A 22,586-nucleotide genomic window follows, 5' to 3' on the forward strand; every position below is an offset into this window, starting at 1 on the left:
CAGCTGCTCAGGGATAGCAGGCAGAATCCTGCCAGGCAGTAAGGTGGCGGACCCGACCGCGAGTTGGCTCGGCAGCTGCCTGCAGCGTAGGGACGCGCAGGGTTCGTAGGATCTTCCCGGCGCTGCCGCATCCCAAGAGCCGGCGCAGGCAGAGGGGGACCTTCTGTCCCGCATCCCTCTGAAGGGTCATATTGCAGCATCGGGTCCTGGTCGGTGTCTGGAACAGACCGTTTCTTGTCGGGCAGCTAGCACAAAGCAAGCTGCTGCAACGCTGCTGTTTTCACTGTTTTTGTTTGATATTGAAAGTATAAGGAAAAAAGCTATGGAGATGCCGTGATGGTCTTCTAGGGCATAGGTTTCTGGGCTTGTGTTTTACTTTCTTTTACCTTCCCGCATCACAGTAAGATTTGGTTAGATGCTGCTTGATACCTCCTGACGTGGATGAAAAGATTAAACCGTGCTCCTGACTTTGGCTAATAGTTTCAGCTACGTTATGGCGGGGACAGATTTTCAGCAGTTTCTGTCCTCTGGGTTTAAGGACGAAGTTTTATTTAAGTGAAATGAAATTTTCCTGAGGAAAAGGTGCATTCGTAGATATCTTAAAGGTGAATCTTCCTTGATGTGTCTGTCATTTTTAAGGGTAATGCTTATTTCAGTGCATTGCTCACATCTGGGCGTCAGGTATCGCTGTCACACAACGGACGGATTCGGCAGAGCGTTCCTAAGTTGTGACAGAAACCCAGGTCGCACAGTTGGGTTTTTCCGAGCCGGAAGCCGGCAAATCCGTAGACATCTGTGCTGGCCGCTAGTAACTGGCGGCAAGCTGATTTTGCAGACTGACTGATCGGAAAACTTCAGAGCCGTTTGAGCTCGGAGGTGGTTCAGTGAGAAAACAGCACCACCTACTGCAAGTACTTAGTTTTGGGTGTAGAGTTAAATACGAAGAGTGGCTTCTTGAGTTTTGCTTTTAATCAGAACTGGATATCCCTCCTGTGTCTGTTTCACGCCATCTAGGGTTTCTTTATAAACAAAAGCAGCCCGTTTTGTGTTCCACTACGATATGCCAATTTAGGACAGGCAGTATTTGTTAAGTGGAATTCTTAGTAAAAATTAAAATCAAAACTTGTCATTCAACGTACAACAGTGATTCGGATAATAATTTCTTTAACAGGAGCTCATGAGACGTCGTAAATTCTGGTTCCTAAGACTGATGTGCTTAGTGCTCTGCCAAATTACATATTAACCTTATTATATGAGTGATTACAAACCAAGCAGAGGTCAGGTCCTTATGTGCGCTTAGTATGAGTGTAATAAACAGCTGATTTTGGCTTGAGGAATTAAAAGTAGGATCGAATTCAAAGAAAATCTAATTACCCAGGCATAAGTAATAGCTAGAAATTGGATGGGTTTGGTACGTTAGTTTTCAGCTATTGGGAAGTGACCTGTGTGATCCACCATCAGGTTGGGCTGAGTGTGTCGACGAGGGCATCTGCCATAAATGATTTGGCTTTTTTTCCCCCCTGTTTCACTGAGAAAAGTGTATGTTGTTTTTTCCCTAATTATGGAGGAGGAAGGTTCTGTCTTTCTAGTGAGACCGATTCCTGCTTTTTTAATGTATTGGTTAGCATATTGATGAGGAAAAAAGGATGTTTAGAAGAAGAGGCCGCTTAGATTGTTGGGGCGGGGATGGGGAGGCAGAGGGAGAATACAGTCTCTTGCTGGACTTACCTGAATGGCGTTAGCAGTTGGGATATCGCAGGCTGGAAGCACAGAATGTCACCCACAACATAGAGCTGTCAAAATCTTTGAAAGATCTGTACTGGAAATTACGTTTTCGCTTGCTTGGGCAGGGGACTTAGTAAAGTGTTTTGAGAGTGAAAGCGGGGAGACTGTTTTTTCCCTGGGCCCTGGGCATCTCTATGCTTGTCATTGCTTGGAATTAAGAAAAAAAAAAAAAAAAGAAATAGAAAAAAAGAGCAAAACTCTTGCAGAATTCTGTAAAGCGTAACTTCTCTCTTCAGGCTCCAGAGAGGGTTTTGACATGCACCACGTCAAAGAAGCATTTAACTCCGTGTTCCCTTGTTTTCCTAATGCGTTGGGTTGTTTCCAGCCCTTTGGGGGGCTGCAGACCATACCTTTGCTTTACTGTATTTGACTTTTCCATACAGCCTGGGTTTATGGCTCTCAATAGCACCTTAACGTTTGGATCTATATTTCTCTCACTCTGAAGGACAGACGTAATTGCAGTCCAAGCAGGAAATTTTAAAACAAAAATTAAACCTTACCCCCAGGCCTTTTTGTTGCACCCTACAGGGGATTAAAGTAGTCGGCCATCTGTTTTCACAGACCAGCCCGCGTTAGGAGTGCACCTTCGGGTTTGTGCAAGATTAGCTGTGGTTAGGTTGACTTCTCAATTTCACAGCCGCGGAAACCTCACTGTTCCCCGCATCCCTCCTAATGGATACAGTAATATCCCGACCATCAAGAAGGGTTGTCCTTGGCTTGTTTCCCTCTGCACAGAGACAAGTGGGTGCATTTTGCCGCCGCCCCCCTCCCCGCCCCCCAAACCCAAGACATTTTGGGTTGGCTTTCTTGTGGTTATTGGGGTTGCTCTAGTACTGTCCCCTTACCTTCAGCTATACCAGTAAATACTTTCGAACACTGACTGGCGTGAAAAACGATGAAATTCTAGGTGGAATGACTAAATTTACGCAGTGTAATTGAAGCAGTCCTGGGCCTGATTATTCTAGAGGGAAACTTTGGTTGTGATTAGTGTGTGACTTAGCCAAAAGGCTGTCTGACCAGCTTGTATGTCTTCAGCTCATTATAAATGGTGAATCGTCTCTTTCTCCAGAGCTGACATCCAAGCCTTAAAAATTATTAAACAGTGATTCTATCCTGGTATTTCTTCTCCCTGCTTCTTTAGAGGCGAGCCACAATCCTTCTTTGCATGCAAGGCTGCTGTCAATAACTTCCTTCTGTGCCCGACTCTGACCTTGCCGTTGTGAAGGGCTCTGGGTCACAAAGACCCAGTTGCACATTCAGAGGTCACTGACCACTTGAGGGGCCAATAAATCGGTCTTATTGTAGTGGAGCGATGGTTAATACTGAGAGGAAGCATCCTTTGTAACACAGGATTTCAGTTCGCCTTTTCGTTTAGCTTTTGAAAGATGTAGTACTTCCTATGTTTGCTTACCTGTTTTGCATCCTGATACATGTAGGCAGCTGTACCAAATGTTACATGGTTTTGGGTCCCTCTTTAATAGTCTCTTGGACATCTTGAGAAGCTAGGAGTAAAAGCCACCCAGGCCCCAAAGTCCCTGTCTTGTAGGTGAGGCCCGGATCACAGTGGAGCAGAGCGGAAGGTTTAAAGGAACCAGCTAGGCTTTTTTTTGCATTGAACGGCTTGGCAATCAGAGCTGACGTGACTTGCCTGGCAGTACACTTGGAAGTGTACCGTGGCAACACTGAGAATCAAGCCCCGTTTCAATCCAGGCTTTTCCTCTTCCTCACTGCCACGTCGAACCTCTAATAGCAGGGAGGCAAATGTTTTCTTTCCAGGTGAGGCTGTGGCTCAACAGGATAATGGAAGTTTACAGACCATCCAGTGCCTGTTGAAGCCAGTGGGAGCCTTTCTCCAGCTGCAGCTAGGTCTGGGCTAAGGCGTGGTTCAGTGCCATTGACGTTCCATCGATGTCCCAATGGTCTTGGACAAAGAAAGACAATTCTTCAGTCAGGACAGGGCAGCTGTGGTCACCTAAGTGCATTTTGAGAGGGACGGGATTGGAAACGTTACAGAAAGAGGAAAAGAAAAGAGCAAAACCTTACTGTGGTGTCACTCAAATTTCTGGATGATGGGTAAAGTCTTTAGTGCATCTGTTACCGAGCTGTGTTCCTGTGACCTGGTTTGTTTCCTGAAGTCGGAGGAGCAGTAGGCGATGTGTGAGTATTTCTGGATGGAGACAGGGAATACAAGGAAACCAGATTGAAAGTGTGTGATTTACGGTCACCGCTTTACCAGCTCGGTTATTCTGCTGAACAGTGGCCCAAACCTGTTCCCACGGCGCTGCGTGAAAATTTCCCGTGAACTTAACGTATAACCTAGCGAGCAATGCGCTCGGTCCTTTCTTTATAACACCCTGAAATGCCCATATTCTTATCTAAGTATTTGTTCTTCCAGGGAGCCCCGAAAGCCAGGACACGTACGTTTTTAACCTGACGTCACTCACCGAGTCAGAAAACGTCTTGTCAGCTTCGGTGTATTATTATATTGGTGATCTGCTGGATGCTAAGTGGAACTGTTCCCAGTCCAGAGGCTGTTCTCGTCACGGGCACAGGAAACCTGAAATTCAGATACATCTTTCAGTTTGGACCTTTCCGTCTGTCGGGAACCAGACTCGGAGCCTGGGACATTTCCCGATAAATGTCTCCACTGCTTACCAGGACGTCCGTTCCTGGCAGTGGAAGGATATCACTCAGCTCCTGCATGAAGCGAAACAAAACAAAGAACTCCTGATGCGTGTCAAAATGGATCTGACCAGCCATCACCCCTGGAAGAGGGCACCTTCTCGCTATGAACCCTACATTCTGATTTACGCCAACGATTCTGCAATTTTGGAGCCGGAGAGCGTTGTCTCTAGTTTGCAAGGGCACCGTCATCCTCTGGCAAGGGCCTTTCCCAGGCCAGAAAACCACGCGAGGAGCAGCCTCGGGAAGCGGCGGCGAAAGCGCTCCGCAAACGTCCTGTTGCCGTTGCAGAATAACGAGCTTCCAGGAGCCGAGTACCAGTACAACGAGGATGAGAGGTGGGAAGACAGAAACCCCTACAAAACCTTCCAGCCACGGTTAGCGGAGAGGGCAAAGAGTAAGAAAAAGCAGAGGAAGAATCATCACCAGAAGAGCCAGACTCTCCAGTTCGATGAGCAAACGCTGAAGAAGGCGAGGAGGAAGCAGTGGAATGAGCCAAGGTATTGCGCCCGGCGCTATCTCAAGGTGGATTTTGCAGACATTGGCTGGAGCGAGTGGATTATTTCCCCTAAATCCTTCGACGCCTATTACTGCTCAGGGGAATGCCAGTTCCCAATTCCAAAGGTACGGTCTTTATTGATTGTTTTGCACTGTTTGTTACTTGTAAACTATGCATTTTCTTTCCCGCATCAGTAAAAGGCGGCTAGTCACCTGTTACGTGTTCGCATCTAGTCAATACGTGATACCTTTGTCTCACGCTGCAAGGAGTAGGGGTTAGAACAGCTAGTAAAAAGACAGGCTTGTAAAGGTAATTAAAAAAATATTACGTCGTGTTAGTTTTTTGTCCAGAACCCAAATTGCCATAAAACATTTCCTGAATAGTGCTTATGATGTGCGAATTTGTTATTAACCTGTTTAATACACATAAGACAAGCCAGATCCAGAAAACTGCTTATTAGACAGTAGTCGTTATGCCTCGAAGGAGTCTCTGCTGCCAGACCCACGCTGGGGTCAGTCGGCATAGCACGTCCTAGGAAAAACGTGCGCCTCGTGACTGTCGCAATGACAGAGAGACTCTGTAGAGCCACGGGAGCGGTTGGGACGCTCTGAGTGTAAGCCAGAGAGTCAAATGAATCGCTTCTCTGACAGACCGAGGGGATCCAAATGCAATGGATCCCGGCCAGCTGACTTCTGAAACATCCTCCAATTTTTACGAGATTGTTGCATGTGAGTAGCAAGAAAGGGTGATGTGCTCCTAGCCCTGTGACTTGGGTGGATGAACTCAGCTCCTTAAAATCAAATGCCCAATGTCATTATTAGCAGCTTTGGACCCCCCTGGAGTCTACCGAAACCTGAAAGTAGGACGCGGTATTTGAGGCTGGCCTTAAATGAGGGGTAAGCACAGATGACGCCTACAGGAAACGTCAGTAAAGGTAGGGCTTTTGGTCTCGCCGTAACCTCACGTGCGAGAGTCTTTATTCCTGCCACAGTGAAGCCTTAGCAGTTATCTCCGAAGTTTATGTGGCATTTCAGTGGCTTAAGGATCCGAGGGAGTCACCCTTTGAACATGAGAGGCGGAGAAATGTACCAAAGGGGACGGAACCCAGAGAAAGCCAGCTGAGGAAGGCGGGAGTCTCTCTTCGAAGGAGGAGATGACTTACCTGGCTACTTCCAACTGCAATGGCAGGCTTTCAGGTTTCGGATCAAAGTTAAAAATGAAAGGGGACAGGAAGAGGCAGAGTCATTACCTTTGAATACATTGCATTGGGCCTTTCACTTTGTTGTTGATGGGAACCATGCTCTGTCAAACCAGTAACTCAGCATACAGGTTGGAAATGTTAAAAGCTCCAGACCTGAACTTCTGCCATTCTAACTTGAAGGACCCATAAATAATAAAAATGCCTGCTGTATCCCTCTGCTTAAGACCGGGTTAGCATTGCCGGTTGCAGCTTTAGTTATAAAAACTTCATCCCAACCATAAGAGTGTGACTCTGATTTTTGTTCAGGAGAAAATGGTACACAGTACTTAAACCACAAGACTTGAAGTACTTCGTTTCAAAGGAGTACAAAAAAAAAGCGTCTCCGGCTCAGCTGATCCTGGCCCCTAAAATATTCTTCACTTAAAATGAGACCCCTGCTATGGGCTACCATCAGTATTACAAAAGAAACAAAGCAAAGAGTCAAGCACGCATCGGACAATCGGTGATTCTACTGGAGGACAATTTCAGTCAAGTTCCTCTGTATTTCTGATGATAGGGAAAAAAAAAATGTATAGCAGCTTTTTAGAAAGGCTTGAAGGTGTCTCGTCCTAAGTCCAAAAGCATTTAGGTTCCCGTTTCCTAAGGTTATCGGGTCTGGCTCTTTTGGCTCTCGAAGTGAATGATACTTGAGGTGCTCGTGATCTCCCAGGATGTAGCACTTGCTAGAGCATAACTATTTCAACCTAGTCACTAGAGATCTATCTCTCTCTCTCTCTCTCTCTTTTTTTTTTTTTCTTTTACATTTGGCAGACATGTAAAATAGGTTTCTGCCTTCTGAGGTGGAAGAGCTCTCTGTTAATAGTCAATACATAGCATATATTTCAGGGTTAGCCGATGCCTGATGCAGAGACTGGGAAGAACCCCCCTTTGGCTGTAGGAGAGTCTCGATCAAACCTCAGATTGCTCAATAATGTGCATGCTCAAAAGCAAACAGGGCTTTCTCAAAAACAGTTTTGAATGTAGTGGTTTTAGAAGCCCTCGTTACTGGCCTCTCCTCGCTCCGACTGAAATCTAATCCTGCCGAGAGCTGATGGGAAGTAACAAATTTAAGATAGAAAGCAAGTCTCTGTTTAAGGGTCGAGGTGAGACTTTGAGAACGGAGATTCTCCAGCAGCAAAAAGCGTTATGTATCTTCGTGGAGATAAACTCTCAGAAACCAAAAGTAGAGTAATGATAAAGAAGCCCTGTAATAAAAGGGTTCCTGTTCCTTACACGGAGCCTTTGTTAGCACCTGCAACCGGAAAAATCCCTAGTGTGCTCCATAACCTCAGGGCTTAATTCCCAGAGTGACTTCAGACCTCTGGAAAGAAACACAATGAGCCATACGAATGCTCCTGAAAGTAAAACGTCCCGAGATGGGTTTAGTACCAGTGGTTCTGAAGAGGGAAAATGAAGTTTAATTGAAGTTTAAACCTACGTTTGACACTCAGAGGCATGAGAGGGAGGTACGAACAGTGCACACAACGGAATGGTAGTTAACAGGTATTGCCTGGGTGAAGGAGGAGTTCCAGCTTTGTCTGCGAGTTGTCCGTCTTCGGGTAATTCCCCTGAGGTATTACACTGCACATCATTTCTAACATAGAGAGCCAAGGTTGTTTCTGCTGAATTGGGGTTCTGCTTTCCTGCAGGTGGTAGCGTCGGCCTCTGAGATGTCATAGTTCAGCTCCGTCTTCTGAAATAAGTAGACTTGCAGTATTGGCTACTGTTATCATGGTCACTAAGTCTAGCAGTCGCAAAGGAGTGTTCTTCCTCCTCCTCCTCCTCTTCGCCCCTCTGCTCTGCCTGGGAGAGGCACACTGTCAGAAGTGGTCCCTGCCCTGGAAAAAAAAGCTCATAATAGAAAAAAGGTGAGAAAGAAACGGGAGAGATGGGTAGGCAAATAAAGCACAGAGTTTAAATGACTTTGCTGACATGAAGCAGAAGGTCTGATTGCCGTGAACTAAGCCTGTAGCGCAAGCCTGCAAGGGCATAACCAGGACACCAGGTTTTTTTCTACAAGTTTCTACCAAAAAGCCTAATCTGGCCTTTCTGTGTGAAACTCTCTAGACTCGATGGGGTGAAGAATTATAGCAGCAGAGCATTATAGTTACATAGACAGTGTGAAGCTGAATATTTGCTGCTACGCGTTGCAGAGAGAGCTAGTTTGTTAAGAGAGCAGGTTACTGAAAGCCATTGTGAGTCTGGTTCCTTGAAAGCAATGGGTAGATTTCTGTCCATGTTGGAACTCAAGTTGTTCCTTTTGTGCACTTTTTTTAATCGTAAAAACCAAAATGACCTTGTTTTCCAAAGAGATTGAAAAACTAAATTATATAAAAAGGTGAAGCGAGCGTCTCCTAGAGCCATGTGTTATTCTCGAGCCATGCGTAGTATCTGGTGCTACTAATAAGACCGTGTTTGCAAAATGATACTATAACCATCAGGCAATAACAAACTAATCTGTGCCTATGGGTATATAATGTTCCCTTGCTGAGGGCAAACTCCTAAAGTTGACAACCTGTTGGGTAATTAAGAGCAGATGTGCCTCGTCGCACCCCCCCTTTCCACCTCTGAATTTTCTGGCCTTACCCTTTCCCTGATTTCAATTAGCTGGTTTGACTGCTGTCAAACGCACACGTGTTGGGCTTGCGTAATGCCGCAGAGCATGCGGCCCCGGCAGACCCTCTCCCGGGGCAGGAACGAAAGCTCGTAACTGACATCATTTGCCCTGCTCATAATGCACCTCTAATGAAATGCAACAGGGCAGCGAGCCTCCCAAGGATGTGTGCGGCTGAGCAGGTGCAGCCTGAGCCACAGCTGGACTCATTCACAGGCTTGGCAGTTGGGAGTCAGCTCGGCGTTTTTTCCTTCCACCGCTCCTCTCGGCCTCCCCTGCTTCGCCGTTCCTAAAAGAAAACCCCTGCCTGCTGTTCGTGACCGCGTGCTGGCAGAGCATAGGCGGCCCGCAGGCTGTGGCCTAACTCACCCCCCTTGTGCGGGGCATTATGCCAGTTCAGCACGCCGAGGGGGATTTCGGTGTTCTGAGGAGCCCACGCCTTCGGATTTTACTCCAGTCACAGTTACGTCCCCGCTGGCAGAAGCAGAGTTAGGCCAAAGCTGGTTATCCTCAAGAGTGCGCCTTACGGGCCGGGGGCAGTGTATCCAGGACCGACTTCAAGTCAGTACGGAGGATGTTCTGTATTGTACGGCACCCGTATCAAATAGAGATGCTGCTTTTATCGTGCAGTGACAGCATGTATCCGGGCTATTCCCACGGATAGCCAAGGCAATACCTGAGAACGGTTCTGTACTGATTGGCATCCCGGTGGTACAGATTCCATATCTGAAAGGAAGGGTTTCCGATGAGAGCTTAACACGGCATATTCGGAGACCTGTTTTTAATTTCAGTACTAGTGGCAACGGGAAATAGGGTCTTAATAGATGTTTTACCTTTTGACGTCCGATCAGTAGGCTCGGGAGATCTGTTTGGCTCCCAGTTATTTTTGTGGAGAATGGTGCACTGGAGCTGAGTAAGGAAACAAGCCTGGATGCTACCGGAGCTTTTGCTTCCTTTTGCAGGCAGAAATGATGCAGAAGTCTGAATTGTGTACTCATCTCGGATGTTTTTGAAATCCCTGTCAACAACTGCTGAGGAGTACAGGTGCTCTTGAATTCAAAACAGAAATGTCTTTCTTGAGATCAGCTACCTAGATGGAGAGTAATGTCTTTGTAACCGTGTTGGGAAACCTACAGCCATTAAGAGGACGGTGCAACAAGCTTTGCGTTTGTATTTTAAACAGAATATCACCACACCCCTGCATCTCATCTGATAAGCTATGATAGTAAACTTAAACAGCGACGGGGGAGGAGGACCAGGCTCTGCATAACGTCTGCGTTTAAAAGGGACTTTGATCCTGAGCATACTTGAGAAAATTCTGAGTCTCTCAGAGGATAAATAGAGAAGCAGGGGATGTGCAGGATTGGCACCCTTTGTTGCTCAGCCTTCCTGCGGGCGAAATAGGTTCCTCGTGAGAAGAAGAAAAACACATTCAAATTATGTCTAACGTGTACATAAAGAATAGCTGAATGCTCCCCAGTGAATCCATATCAGTTCTGTGTCAAATGGTTCCAGTTCTCTCTGGAGACTAGTTTCAACAACGTGATACGGAAAAAGGCCCTTCTGATCCAGTTCTGATGGAACTCAAGGAATAGCTGTCTCCCTGAGAAAGAAGGAAAATACAGCTGGCATTAGTCGTGACCTATGTTGCCGTAAGTAGGGTCAGGTCAGACATCCGTGTGTACTGCCAGCAGAATTGGAAGCAGTTACTCTGAAATGTACTAACGTGCTACACAAACGATATGACGAGCCAGGATCTCATGGTTATTCCTGTGCTTTTTGCGTGCACGGTCATTAAGACTTGCAGTTCAGGTAGGTACCGAACCGTTAAGACTGATTTGTCCAAAAGCAAATCATCTCTCATCGCAGCAAAGCTGCCAATCGCACATTTGGCCCAAATGATCTTGTTCCATGTATTTCTCAGTGGCATCTGACTGAGAATATTGAACTGTGCGATTCCCAGGTTCTACGTGTAAGAGCAGCTCTAAAAAGCATTGTTAAAGTTTCGCTCTTACAGAACCGAAAGTCTTTGGCTAAAAACTGCGTTTTTCATGCTTGCCTATCTTTTGTACGGATACTTGGATTTGGAAGAGTTTGGGGGTTCAGAGGTAAAACTTAGTATTTCTCATTTCTATGAATATGTTCATTTTTATTTTTATAAGTGTATTAATGTATTCTGGTTTTGTGAATACATTCGGTTATCTCACTGGTCAGATACGCTTTTTCTTCATATCAAAGCAAAGTGTGTTCCTGTTTACCTGAGTATAAATCTAGGAAATGTCCTTTGGAGAAAAATGTCACCTTAATATGAGGTACAGCTGACGTGGGATGTGAGGGCTCAGTTACTTAGCAGTGTCAGTGATGATGTGTACTACAGCTGAGAAGTGATTTGGCGTGGAAGAATGAGCAAAACAACCTAACGTTGCACGAGAGTAAACTGGAACAGCTAGCATCGTGGCGTAAAGTACTTCCGTTCTCTCATCTGCACACGTTTTATCCACACTTGTTTTTCCCGACACATTTGCGTTCCACCAGTCAGACTTCCCAGCCTACCAGTTATGTTTCTTTTGCTCCCCTAGTGACTCAGCCTGCTAGCATGTTGACTGCCTCCCTCCCAGTTGAAGAAGTTTTATGACTAAATTGCAGCCCAGGTGTAAGTTACTTCACTCAGAAGAGACTGCCTTGGCCTATAGGTACACCTCGCTGCCAGGTCTGCTGCCTGGGCATTTTCCTGGGAAGGCACGTCCCGCAGAGAGCCCAAGGGCCTGTCCCCAGCAGGGCGCTCGAGCTGAAAGCGGTGGAGCGACACTCGCGTCCAGTGGCCAAAAGAACCAGACCGGATTCGTGTTCCCTGCTCAGGGCAGCTTTGGTGACAACTGGAAATGGTTGAGTAGAAGACAGATTTTACGGCTAGTCAGCTGTGGGGTCCTTCTTCAAAAAACCAGTTTTGTTCTAGAGTATGTGGGTCCATTCGCATGTGGGTGCAGTTACATTTTCTGCTTTGTCTTCCTTTTTCAGGCCTTGAAGCCATCCAACCATGCCACCATCCAGAGCATAGTGAGAGCCGTCGGGGTCGTCCCAGGCATTCCTGAGCCTTGCTGCGTTCCTGACAAAATGTCTTCTCTTAGCATCTTGTTTTTCGACGAAAATAAAAATGTGGTTCTTAAGGTGTACCCCAACATGACAGTGGAATCCTGTGCGTGCAGATAACATCTCGGGAGACCCTTTTGAAATGCTGAGGTGATCGCTTGCTGTTGGGGGGGTGGGGGTGGTGTGTGTTTCATGATACCTACTTTTTGTTTGCACTGCCAATGCATTTCCTTTGGACAAAAAAAGAAAAAAATGTAAACGAATCCAAGCAGAGAGGATGGAAATGGAATGGATTCCAAGGAAAGAGAATACGAACTTCATTCGTCTCTGCATTTGACCGAGACACAAGTCTTGGCAATGGGGACTTGACTGTTTCTCTTGAAAGCGAGAGATGAAAGAAGAATTTGCAGAAGACTCTTCAAGATTTTTGAGACTGCCAGAAGGACATACTGATTTATTTTTGTACAGGATTTTGGAAGCAGCAGTAGCTGTTAATTTTTGTCTCCGTTCTTATGGTGACTAATCGGGAGGGAGATCAGAAATACACTAGTCTTCGCTCTAAAGCTAAGCTTTCTGCGTTAGGTGATTGAGTAGCGCAGCAAAGAAGAAAAACAACTGTGACATCCTAAGAGCCTTAGATAATCCAACTTAGGCATAGCTCTCCTTGGTATGACGTGTCACGGACTGCATATGTGTATTCATTTTCATTGACATATTCTTCGTAATTCAGCTCATTAGATGTCAGTGCCCTCGGTCGGAAGAACACAAAACACATTACTGCTGCGTGCATAATAGTGGTATCTCAAAAGCGAAGACTTATATCTCGTGCCACTATGGAAACTCAGCAGGCCAAGGGTATGAAAGTATCGCTCTCAGCGAAGTGGCTGAGTGACTTGTTCACAACACATATTCTAGAATATAGTTGCAAATAATCTATAAGTAAATCATGGTAGTTGATTCCTGACGTGAAATTATTTGGTACATAATTCTTATCTGTAGGCATTCGCTATGATTATTTGATCAAAACTGCCTCTGGTTGGTGAGTTTTGATTGCTACATTAATCAGATAGTAGATTTTTTTTTTTTCTTATCTCCATTCACTTCTGCTCTGAAAATCAAAGTTCTTGTACCTGTGCTGTCAATTTAAGATTTCTTACTAGCAGGTTTTGCACAATAAAGACACAAAACATTCTTTCAGTCACTTTATCCACCAAAAAATTCAGTTGAGAAATTACAAGCAGGAAAGAAAACATGTAATGAATCTCAGGCACGGCTGCAAAAAGTTTGTTCTGAGAGAGAGAGTAAATGTTCACAGAAGGCTTCAGACAGAACCCCTGGTCCGTTTCCAGCAGCGCGGTCTGTAGAGGAGGATGCTGTTTAAGTCACTTCTGGTTGGTGAGAGTGATGCTTTAGTGTGCGCTAAGAGTAAACATCAAACAACCTTTTCCGTAAGTTACCTACAGAACTGGCTCTCTGAAACAGTGTATTTGAAGAGCTAATATTCATAGGGAATAAATTAATTCCCCAGCATTGAGAGAGTTAAATTCTCTACTTTGGAGTCAGCAGTTCCCCGGCGTATTGAAGGTGACAACAGTTTCCCTATGTACATGCCTTTTTGCAGCTTCATAGCTATTTGAGGCTAGTTGAAGTGCTCGGTCATTGATTGTTGTATTTGGTCACTGGTGCCATCGTGTTTACCAGCCTCTGAGTAATGTGCATGTGCAAGGGGGTGAGAGGTGTGGAGCTTGCCTAGGGATCCTTTCAGCGATCACTTTTTACCTGCAGAAAGTCTTAGTGGAAGCTGACAGGAGTTTAACTTAAAAAAAAAAAAAAGAAACAAAGAACCACTGATGAGTCCCAGACGCAAGGTACGCTTGCGGCCCTTCCCTTCCCCTGTTTGAACAGCATACCCCTGCAGTCAGATTGCCAGCGTGCCACCAGATATGTGTGTGTTGGTTCCAATTAAGCAATGCCAATTAGCACAGCTGTCCAATGTGATTGCTGTTTGTTAGGATTCCAAGAGCTCTGTAGCAGCGTATTGCCTTGAAGGATCTGTTCCCTGGAACTGGAAAAGTCTCCATTTCTAGAGAAGAAGTGCTGTCTTCACCATATAGGAGCAGAACTGCCGTCAAAACCAAGCACTTAGTGTGAAGCTGTCTGCGTTTAGATCAAGGTTTATTTCATCTGCTTCCATATGCAGGAGAACAGTCAGACATTCTGTGTGCAAATTGGATGGACTTAAAAACGGGAGGAAGCAAGCTGTGCCTTTCTCCCGGCTGAAAAGACAAAGAGTTGCAGACAACCAAGAGCTTTTCACGGCTGTCTCTTGGTAATGAACAAGAGCCCGTCTCTCTGGTGCGGAGCTGCGTGGGCTCCTGTCTTGACTTGGACAGGCAGAAGCAGTGATGTGCACAGGCTGCCCGTACCATAGGGCTCCCCTTTTAATCCACTGGTCCGCTCCTGGGCCCGGTGTCATTAGGACGCATGCGGGATGCCACTGGCTAAGCTGGAAGCAGGCTCGGATTTTCAGCAGACATCAGGCCCTGCAAGCAAAACCAGCTGCAGTGGTTTCCGCTAGTTGTCTTTTGTAAGAGCTGCACAGGTAAGTCCATCGTTTATACAGTTCAGCGTGACGATGGCTACTGTTAAAAAACCACACACGCTCAACAATAAACCAATCTTCAATTTGTGGATGTCATAGAGCTGGACAAGGCAACCTCAGCTTTGTGCCGGTACGTCCCGTTTCCTTGTTCAAGGTGAGCTGGCTGGTGATGAGTAACACTCTTGTGCCAAAATCATTTCCTTCACGGTATTTTTGAGGCTCTTGGGGTGCGGACCTCTTGTCCTGAGTAGAAAGGTGGGAGCTGCTCCGTAGCCCTCGGGGGCTGGATTTCTCCCCGCGTCGCCCTGTGCTAGGAGTACAGCACGTTCCTTCCTTAGAAGAGCACCAGAGCACGCCTTCCTCCACGCAGCACAGAGGAGAAAGCACCTCTCAGCTTGCTTAATTCCCCACGGGAGGGCTGGGGGGAGTCATCCCACTGCAAATGCACTGCTGCCTCAGAGAAGGGCCATCGGCCCCCCAGGAAAACGCTGGGGGAACGGGGATGTCCCGCAAGGCCAGGAGTCGCTGAGCCTCAGCCTCCCGCTTGCTGGGGATGAATTGGAGCGGCTGGCTCCTGGGCAGAAGGTCAGGACTGAGCGGAGCCCAGCTCGGTCTGCAAACGGTGTGGCACAAGCAGTGCCAGGGACAGAGCTACTCAGAGGAAAACGCAGAGGTCAGACGTGCCCTGGCCCAGCCCTTGGGTGGTAGCGGAGTTACCCCGATCAGAACAGGGTGTTGGCAGCCAAGCTTCCCAACTTCTGCCCTCCAGAACAGAGGCGCTAACTAAATATGGGTGTTTCCCCAGCACAGCGGTCTGGGGCAGCCGTGCTCCGAGTCACTCCTTGGGACTGAAGCCGAGTTCAAGGCTATAGGCAATGCTTTCCAGTGCTGGGATGAGACAGCCTGGAAGTGACCTTAAAAGCATCACCCAAACATGAGCGTGAATATGTTAGGCTTGGTTTTCACTGGGATGCAGCCAGACTTTGTCATGAACCGGATCGCGTAGACTAGGTACAATCTTCCAAGTAAAATGGGATCCGCCTCTTCCAACACTACGCTAAGAGCGTTCTCTTCAGTTAGCCGTGTAGAAGCGAGACGTTTTATGCCCATGACTTGTTTTGCATTTGTATCTGTAAATGAAACTTTCTACGTAAAGCCATGTCTAGCATCAGTAATGTATTAATCACACAAGCAATGATTTCTGTATATGACTTTGTATTAGTAGGGACCACAGAATAATCTCCAGCTCGTGTTATTAATCACCTTTTTAATCTCAAATCAGCACGGGGGGGGGGGGCTTTTCCCACCTGTTCTGTTTTTTTAAATACTATTAATCAATAAATGGCTCTGCTTCCCATCTGATTATGTAGTATCTGATGCCCGTGCATTATTTCTGTGGCTGGCTCAAAAGATGGGCAGGAGAACGTCTTCAGCTACGCAAGCTCTCCCTTCAGATAGGCTCTTCCGGGAGCGAAGTCCCTAGTGAGGAGCAGGCTGTGAGGAGGCTGCTGCAGGAAGCTCTGGAAAACGCCATTCTTGGAGGCTGAATAGGTAATCTCGCCGTTAAGCGTGCAAAATACAGAATTCAAAATAAAACTTGCTTATGCTGCAATGCGGTATCTTGACCCAGTAGAATGGCCCGCTGTTCCCCTGAACAGGGTCACAAGGCGGGCTCTGCTTTTTCCTTTTTCTGGGGGCCCTGAACTGGCAAGGAGCAGAGAGCACCTTTCATGAGGTGCTGAGCAGCCTTGCGTTGCGAATCACTGCGCTCCGCTGCAGGGCTGGCCCAAAGCTTTGCACGCTCATCTCTGAGGAGAGGCTCAGCAGTTTGTGCAAGACTGATGTTTTGTTTGGTGACCCGTTTCTCCATGCAAAAACAGCCTTTAAAAATGATTTCTGTTGAAAGGTTAATCTTTGTGCAGACGATGTCAATTTAAAAACTTTAAAATTACCCCCAACAAAGAAAAATTATTTTGTATATGGAAAGAAACTTTTACAGTTGCTTTTAATTTATTTTATATCTGTGGCCATCTTGTCCTCTTAATGTTTCCTTCTTTATCTCCGTGCTCTTCAAACAATACCATTTTGTCTGTTGTTGCAAAGATGAAATGCTAGGACAGTAGTCAAGTTTGCAAGGATGGGTCACAGCCACGCTGGGAAGGGCATGTTTCACTACTGATGTCTAAGCTTCCCTGATTTATTTTCCCTTCAATAATGGGGAAGTTTCACTAGGAACTCTGGAGAAAATATAAAATAAAATCACTTTTTGCATGAAAATCCATTTTTTCTGTGTGGTATTCAGGTCTTTCCAAGAGCATTACAGTTTGCACCACTTTGTGTTCAGCACTCCAGAAATGCGTCCGTCTCAAGTGCTCCTTTCCAAAGGCCATTCGAACAGAGATTGTCTTTACAGAGCAAAGTACAGAGCTGCCGGGGAGTGGGTGCTATGGATTCAGTTAAAGGTTAGCTAGCATGACAGTGAGAAGCTACCCAGGTTACTGGACCCGATCCAAGGCCCGAAGATGTCAGTGGGCAGGTACCTGCCCTCCAGGTATGGCGTTACCACAGCAAGAGCGCTCCTGCTTGAAGTAATCTCTCATCTCTTGATTACAAGAGGATGACAAGAGCGGGGACTCTGACTCGCAAAGGGGTTTTTGGACGCTTCCGACTGCTCGGTCGTTCCCCACCAGCCCAACTCGGCAAGTAACTTTGCACTGGGGCTCAGAGCGACACCCTGCCCTCTTGCCTGGAGGTGACCAGGTTCCCAAGCCACAGGGACATAATGGTTCGACGAAGGCAGATCACGGCTGCACACGATTCCAGATGAGCGGACTCGCGACATCGGCCCGAAGGAGACCCTGTCTCGGACACGGTGATGCCGCACATCCTTCCCTGCTTTCTTGACCCCCGAGCTGCACTTAAATAAAGAGGTGCTCAGGGCCTTGAGGGTTAGTACTTGTGCCTGAGCTTTACATGTGCGCTTTCCTCTTCTGGAACTTGGGGAGCTGCTCCAGGCTTAGCTTGTGTTTTGATCGCTGCCTCTTAGAGCGATGTTAGAGAGGCTTCCAGCCCTCGGTAACCCCTAACTCCATCACTACACAGAAGAGCAAGAATGCACAGTTGCATATGAGAGCACCTGAGCAGGGGGTTGCTTCCTGGGAATCCTTCACATTATACCTACACATTTTAACATCCATGCCCCTTCATGTAGGAATTCAAACCTTTGGGGCACTGAGGTTACTTCTTCCCCTTTTTATTGGCAGATGATTCTGATTAACAAGTGATTCAGGCAACTTTATACCTTGCTGATTTAACTAGTTTGCGTGCAATTTTTTAAAGAAATGTTATTAGCCTCAACAAATCAGTGACGCTCTTCCCAATTACTCAGTCCTCAGCAACCCCCGTAGAAGACACATTTGCTGTGCAAAGGTACCCTGATCTCTTTCACCTATCAAAGACAGCCCAGGTGTTTCCATAGCCAGCAATTCCTAAAGAACGATGAGCTCCATATCAAACATTTTCCAGCTTATTTTACTGTCCTGGTTTAACCCCACTTGGGAACTAAGCACCACACAGCCGCTCGCTCGCCCTCCCGTCCCCGCAGCGGGATAGGGGAGAGAATCAGAAGGAAAAAAGTAAAACCCGCAAGCTGAGATAAAGGCAGTTTAATAGGACAGCAGAAGAAAGGAAAAAACAAACAAACAAACAAACAAACAAAACCAAAACCAGTGCTGCACAGTGCAATTACTTACCACCTGCTGACCAATGCCCAGCCCAGCCCCAAGCAGCAATCGCCACACCCTGGCCACCTCCCCCCTGTTTATATACTGAGCGTGACATGGTATGGCACGGAACAGCCCTTGGGCCAGTTTGGGTCAGCTGTGCCCCCTCCCAGCTTCTTGTGCACCTGGCAGAGCATGGGAAGTTATTAAGTCCTTCACTAATGTAAACACTATGTAGCAACAACTAAAACATCAGTGTGTTACCAACATGATTCTCATACTAAATCCAAAACACGGCACTATACCAGCTACTAGGAAGAAAACTAACTCTGTCCCAGCTGAAACCAGGACGTTTACCAAAAGCATTATCTAGTTTTAAGAAAGAAGAGAAGAAATGCAGCAGGGCCCTAGGAAGAGAAACTTTTGCCTAAGTCATCTATTCATGTCTGGAGAGGGAAAAAATCGAAATAAGATGCTTCCAGAGGGCCTGTGCTGGGTTACTTGTGTGTCTCTTCCACACATACTTGAGGAGACATTTAGCTACTGTTGGGTGCTCACAGGGGGAGACAGGGTGAGCTGGAGTCGGGATCAGTGCCGGCACTGATAAACGAATGGCCAGCGAGCTGAGAAGAGAGGGTGAGGGCTGAAAAAGGGTCAGCAGTTCTGCAGGGAAGGCAGCGGGACGTGACTCGGCAACTGCGCTGACGAATGCAGTCGGGGTCTGTGGCTGGCAGGGAGAGGCAGCAGAAATCCCAAACTCTTTGCAGGGATATCAGCCAGATCAGGGCAGCAACTGAACAGTACAACTTAGGAGAGCAGAGCTGGGCTTGTCGTGGTTTAACCCCAGCCAGCAACTAAGCACCACACAGCCGCTCGCTCACTCCCCCCCGGTGGGATGGGGGAGAGAATCGGAAGAGTAAAAGTGAGAAAAGTCATGGGTTGAGATAAAGAGAGTTTAATGGGTAAAGCAAAAGCCGCGCGCAGAAGCAAAGCAAAGCAAGGAATTCATTCACTACTTCCCATCGGCAGGCAGGCGTTCAGCCATCCCCAGGAAAGCAGGGCTCCATCACGCGTAACGGTGACTTGGGAAGACAAACACCATCACGCCCGATGTCCCTTCCTTCCTTCTTCTTCCCCCAGCTTTGTATGCTGAGCATGATGTCATATGGTATGGTATAGCCCTTTGGCCAGTCTGGGTCAGCTGTCCTAGCTATGCTCCCTCCCAGTTTCTTACGCACCTGGCAGAGCACAAGAAGCTGAAAAGTCCTTGACTGGTGTAAACTCTGCTCAGCAAGAACCAAAACATCAGTGCGTTATCAACATTATTCTCATCCTAAATCCAAAACGCAGCGCTCTACCAGCTACTAAGAAGAAAACTAACTCTATCCCAGCTGAAACCAGGACAGGGCTGTACTCAGTGGCCAACCTCCCCGTTCTCCATGAGTCCCGAAGGGGCAGCTGCAGGGATGTGGTGAAAATTCATCACTTGCACTAGACACTAGACATAAGTAGGATATACTTGGGAATTTTCTCTCTCGCTCTGCTGCTGCTCCCGCCTGCTTGTCTCTCCTCAGTGCTCACCTGCATCTCTGCTCTGATGCGGCAGTTGAGCAAAGGCGCTGCCATCTACCCAGCCAGGCGGGCCGCTCCTGCGCTCTGTCCTCTGTCAGGAAGCACCGTCATCTCTCCTGCTTCCCGAGGCATGTTCTCTAGTGGTAGAAGTATGGGCTTTTCTCTACACACACACACTCATACACACACAAAAAGGAGAAAGAAAAAAAAATGGCACTGTTAGAGTTGAGTTTGTTAGAGAGCAATGGGGGTGGGGGGAAGTACAGTTATAACTGGATTTCTTAGAGAGCTACAAAACAAAAGCGAAGCCGACAGAACACAAAGGTAAGATGGTGCTGAGAACTCACACAGCGCACAAGAAATCAATGTCAGAATCTATTTTCTATGGACCTCAAAATTTAAAACAATAGCACACTTTGCAGCACTAAACTCAGTGTGATCATCTTAACTCTTTCTTTCCAACCTCCCACCTTCTCCAGCACAGTATTCAACCCCTCAGCCTGAATGCCTTGGTTTCCTTCTCTTTTATGACAGCGTAACTTCTGGTTCTGAGGTGGTGCCTAAAGTACAGCTATCTAGTCAGGATAGCTTGCTTTAGTTCAAGGAATGTTTAGGCTGGACTGAATCAGCTTCTGCTTCTGGTTCTGGAAATCGTCAGTCCTGTGCATACAGCCCGGAAATAAAAGGGGCAAGAGTACGTGGGGCCTGCAGAAACAGGAAAATATTTGGGAAAAGGTTCAGTGGGGAAATCGTTTGTCTGTGGGGCATTCAGGCAAGCGACTCAGCTGCCAGAAAGTGGCTCTGTCCCCAGGTGGCCTCTTCTGTCTCAGTCCCGTCGGAATCACGGGGACAAGAAGTACAATGCAGGGCGAAGTATCTGAATTGCTGTATAGAACATGATTCTACAGCGCGCATGTGAGGCACTGGAAGTTTATTTGTTTGAACTGTCAGTTAAAGAAGGTGTACAGTTGCTTTGTAAACAACTGACACTCTAAAGCTGCACACATCTAATTGCTAGCTGCATTAAATCTATCATATTGCTATTTCTGCATTTTAAAAAAACTATGTAAGTACTAATAAATAAAATGGAAAAACACTATCTAAATTGTGGGGTACGGGTTTTTTGGGGGGGGGGGGTTATGACAAAAACCTGTGTGACACACACACACACACATACAATGTTTAGTACTCACCTAAACCTCGAAAAGAAAATGCCCTCTTTAATGCTGCAAAATAGTATTAGCTTCCAGTGCACAGCCTGAAGCGCAAGCCTCTGCTTTCACAGTCTGCTCCCTCTTCAAGTGTGTATGGCTATCGTCAGTTTGCACAGGCTTTGCTCGCTGCAAGTTTCCACAACAGCTTACAAGGCAGGGAAACAAAAACAGCAGAGCATGCAGAGTCTTCCTCTACGGGCTCTGTCCGGTCTTCATTAAAATCAGTGAAAAGTCTTCCTACTGCCTTTACTCTGACTGTTACACAGAGCATTTGAACGGACCTGCAGGCAAAGCGATGCCCCGTGCAGCACTATGTATCGGCGTGTACCGCAGTCTCACCCGCCTGCGTTGCTGCACTGTTCCTTTCCCACGGCTGATGCAGCAGATGTGACACACCGCACACAGAAACCCATTTACAGGGGTTCCCAGGGCCCCGCAAGTCGCGTGCTGTGCTGACTCAGGCATGGGCAAAGTCAGCTTCTTCGCTGGCCTCGGGCCAGCGCAGCCATGTACTTGAGGGAAAGGTGAGAATATCTACAGCGAGATCTCACCGGGAGGCTGGGACCTCGTCGGTAGGGGAGAAAGCCAAGCAACTGACACCGAAACGGTGCTCTTTGCCAGGCTATAGATCGTCAAGGTAAAAACAAACCTGCCTTTTTTAAATGCCATCTTTTGAGTCTGCCACATTTGATACAGGTTTTGAAAATTGCAGGCAATGTCCTACAAGCCTGATGCAAAGGGAAGTGAACACTTATCACTCTGAGAACAACTGGCTCCCTCGGGAGTCCCGGTGCCCACGCCAGCTGGCGTCTGGCACAGCGCAGGGCAGGAGCTTTGAAAATAGTCTTAACGTGAACTGAAAATACAAGTCAAGCGGCACGGCATGCTTCTCCTGGAAGCTGCTGAGTCTTGTGCGCTATACCTTGCACAAACCAAGGGCCAGAAAAGTCAGCGTTTCCAGTACTGCCAGCCTTATCCACAGCCTTGTCAGTGTAACCGTAAGAAAGCATCCCGCGCTGACCGTGAGCGTGGCGGCTGGGCTTCCTGCGCTGCCCGGTGTTGTGCCCTTGGAGAGACCCTTCTCTCAGCCCGGCGCCCCCGGATCGGCGGGCTGAGGCGCCGGTCAACGCCGCACAGGAGTGAAGGCCCCGTAGGACGAAATGTGTTTATGTTGTGCCCACGCCCAGCAGCCAGCAACTGCTTTATTTACGCATTCTGCTGACAGTTTTTAGCTCGGCCCGCACTGCGGCAGACGTGCCGGCAGGGGCAGGGCCTGGCACAGCGCGGCAGTGCCCGGTGCCCCACGGCACGCGGGGCTCCTCAGCCGGGCACCGGCAGCGGCACGTCGCGCGCGGCCGTTGGCCTGGCCAGCAGGGGGCGCCCGTGCTCCAGGGACAGACTTGGACAGCAGGGGGCGGGCCCGCGCGGTGGGTGGGGCCGGCGGGGGGCGGTCCTTCCCGCCGCCTTTCAACGGCCGCCGCGCGCGCGGGGAGCTTCCGGCGGGGCGCGGGACCGGCGGCGCGGGGCCGGAGCGGGCGGTGCCAGTGCCGCTGCGTGAGGAGGCCG

The 22,586-nt window shown here is 47.7% G+C and overlaps 1 protein-coding gene and 1 long non-coding RNA gene across 4 annotated transcripts in view; one reads left to right on the forward strand and one right to left on the reverse strand.

Moving 5' to 3' along the window:
- Nucleotides 1-16,975, forward strand: part of BMP3 (bone morphogenetic protein 3) — a 34,535-nt gene extending 17,560 nt beyond the window's left edge. For 2 of the 3 annotated variants that reach the window (XM_087737360.1, XM_087737359.1), the window contains exons 3-4: nucleotides 4,181-5,091; nucleotides 11,839-16,973. In XM_087737360.1, the coding sequence (XP_087593486.1) occupies nucleotides 4,181-5,091; nucleotides 11,839-12,030 (1,103 nt within the window). In that variant the 3' untranslated portion in view covers nucleotides 12,031-16,973. Of the gene's footprint in view, nucleotides 1-4,180; nucleotides 5,092-11,838 lie in introns of all 3 variants that reach the window. The other variant, XM_087737358.1, reaches the window with a different exon arrangement.
- LOC148051642 (uncharacterized) lies at nucleotides 7,705-21,397 on the reverse strand. The gene is made up of 3 exons (XR_015699965.1): nucleotides 21,000-21,397; nucleotides 19,816-19,969; nucleotides 7,705-8,044 (listed from the first exon to the last, which is right to left on the reverse strand). It is a non-coding gene; the product is annotated as an uncharacterized LOC148051642 (long non-coding RNA).
- Between the last annotated feature and the right edge of the window lie 1,189 nt (nucleotides 21,398-22,586).

Source organism: Nipponia nippon, unplaced genomic scaffold, assembly GCF_047370975.1.
Source record: "Nipponia nippon isolate SJK-2023a ecotype South Korea unplaced genomic scaffold, ASM4737097v1 scaffold_6, whole genome shotgun sequence".
Taxonomy (NCBI): Eukaryota; Metazoa; Chordata; class Aves; order Pelecaniformes; family Threskiornithidae; genus Nipponia; species Nipponia nippon.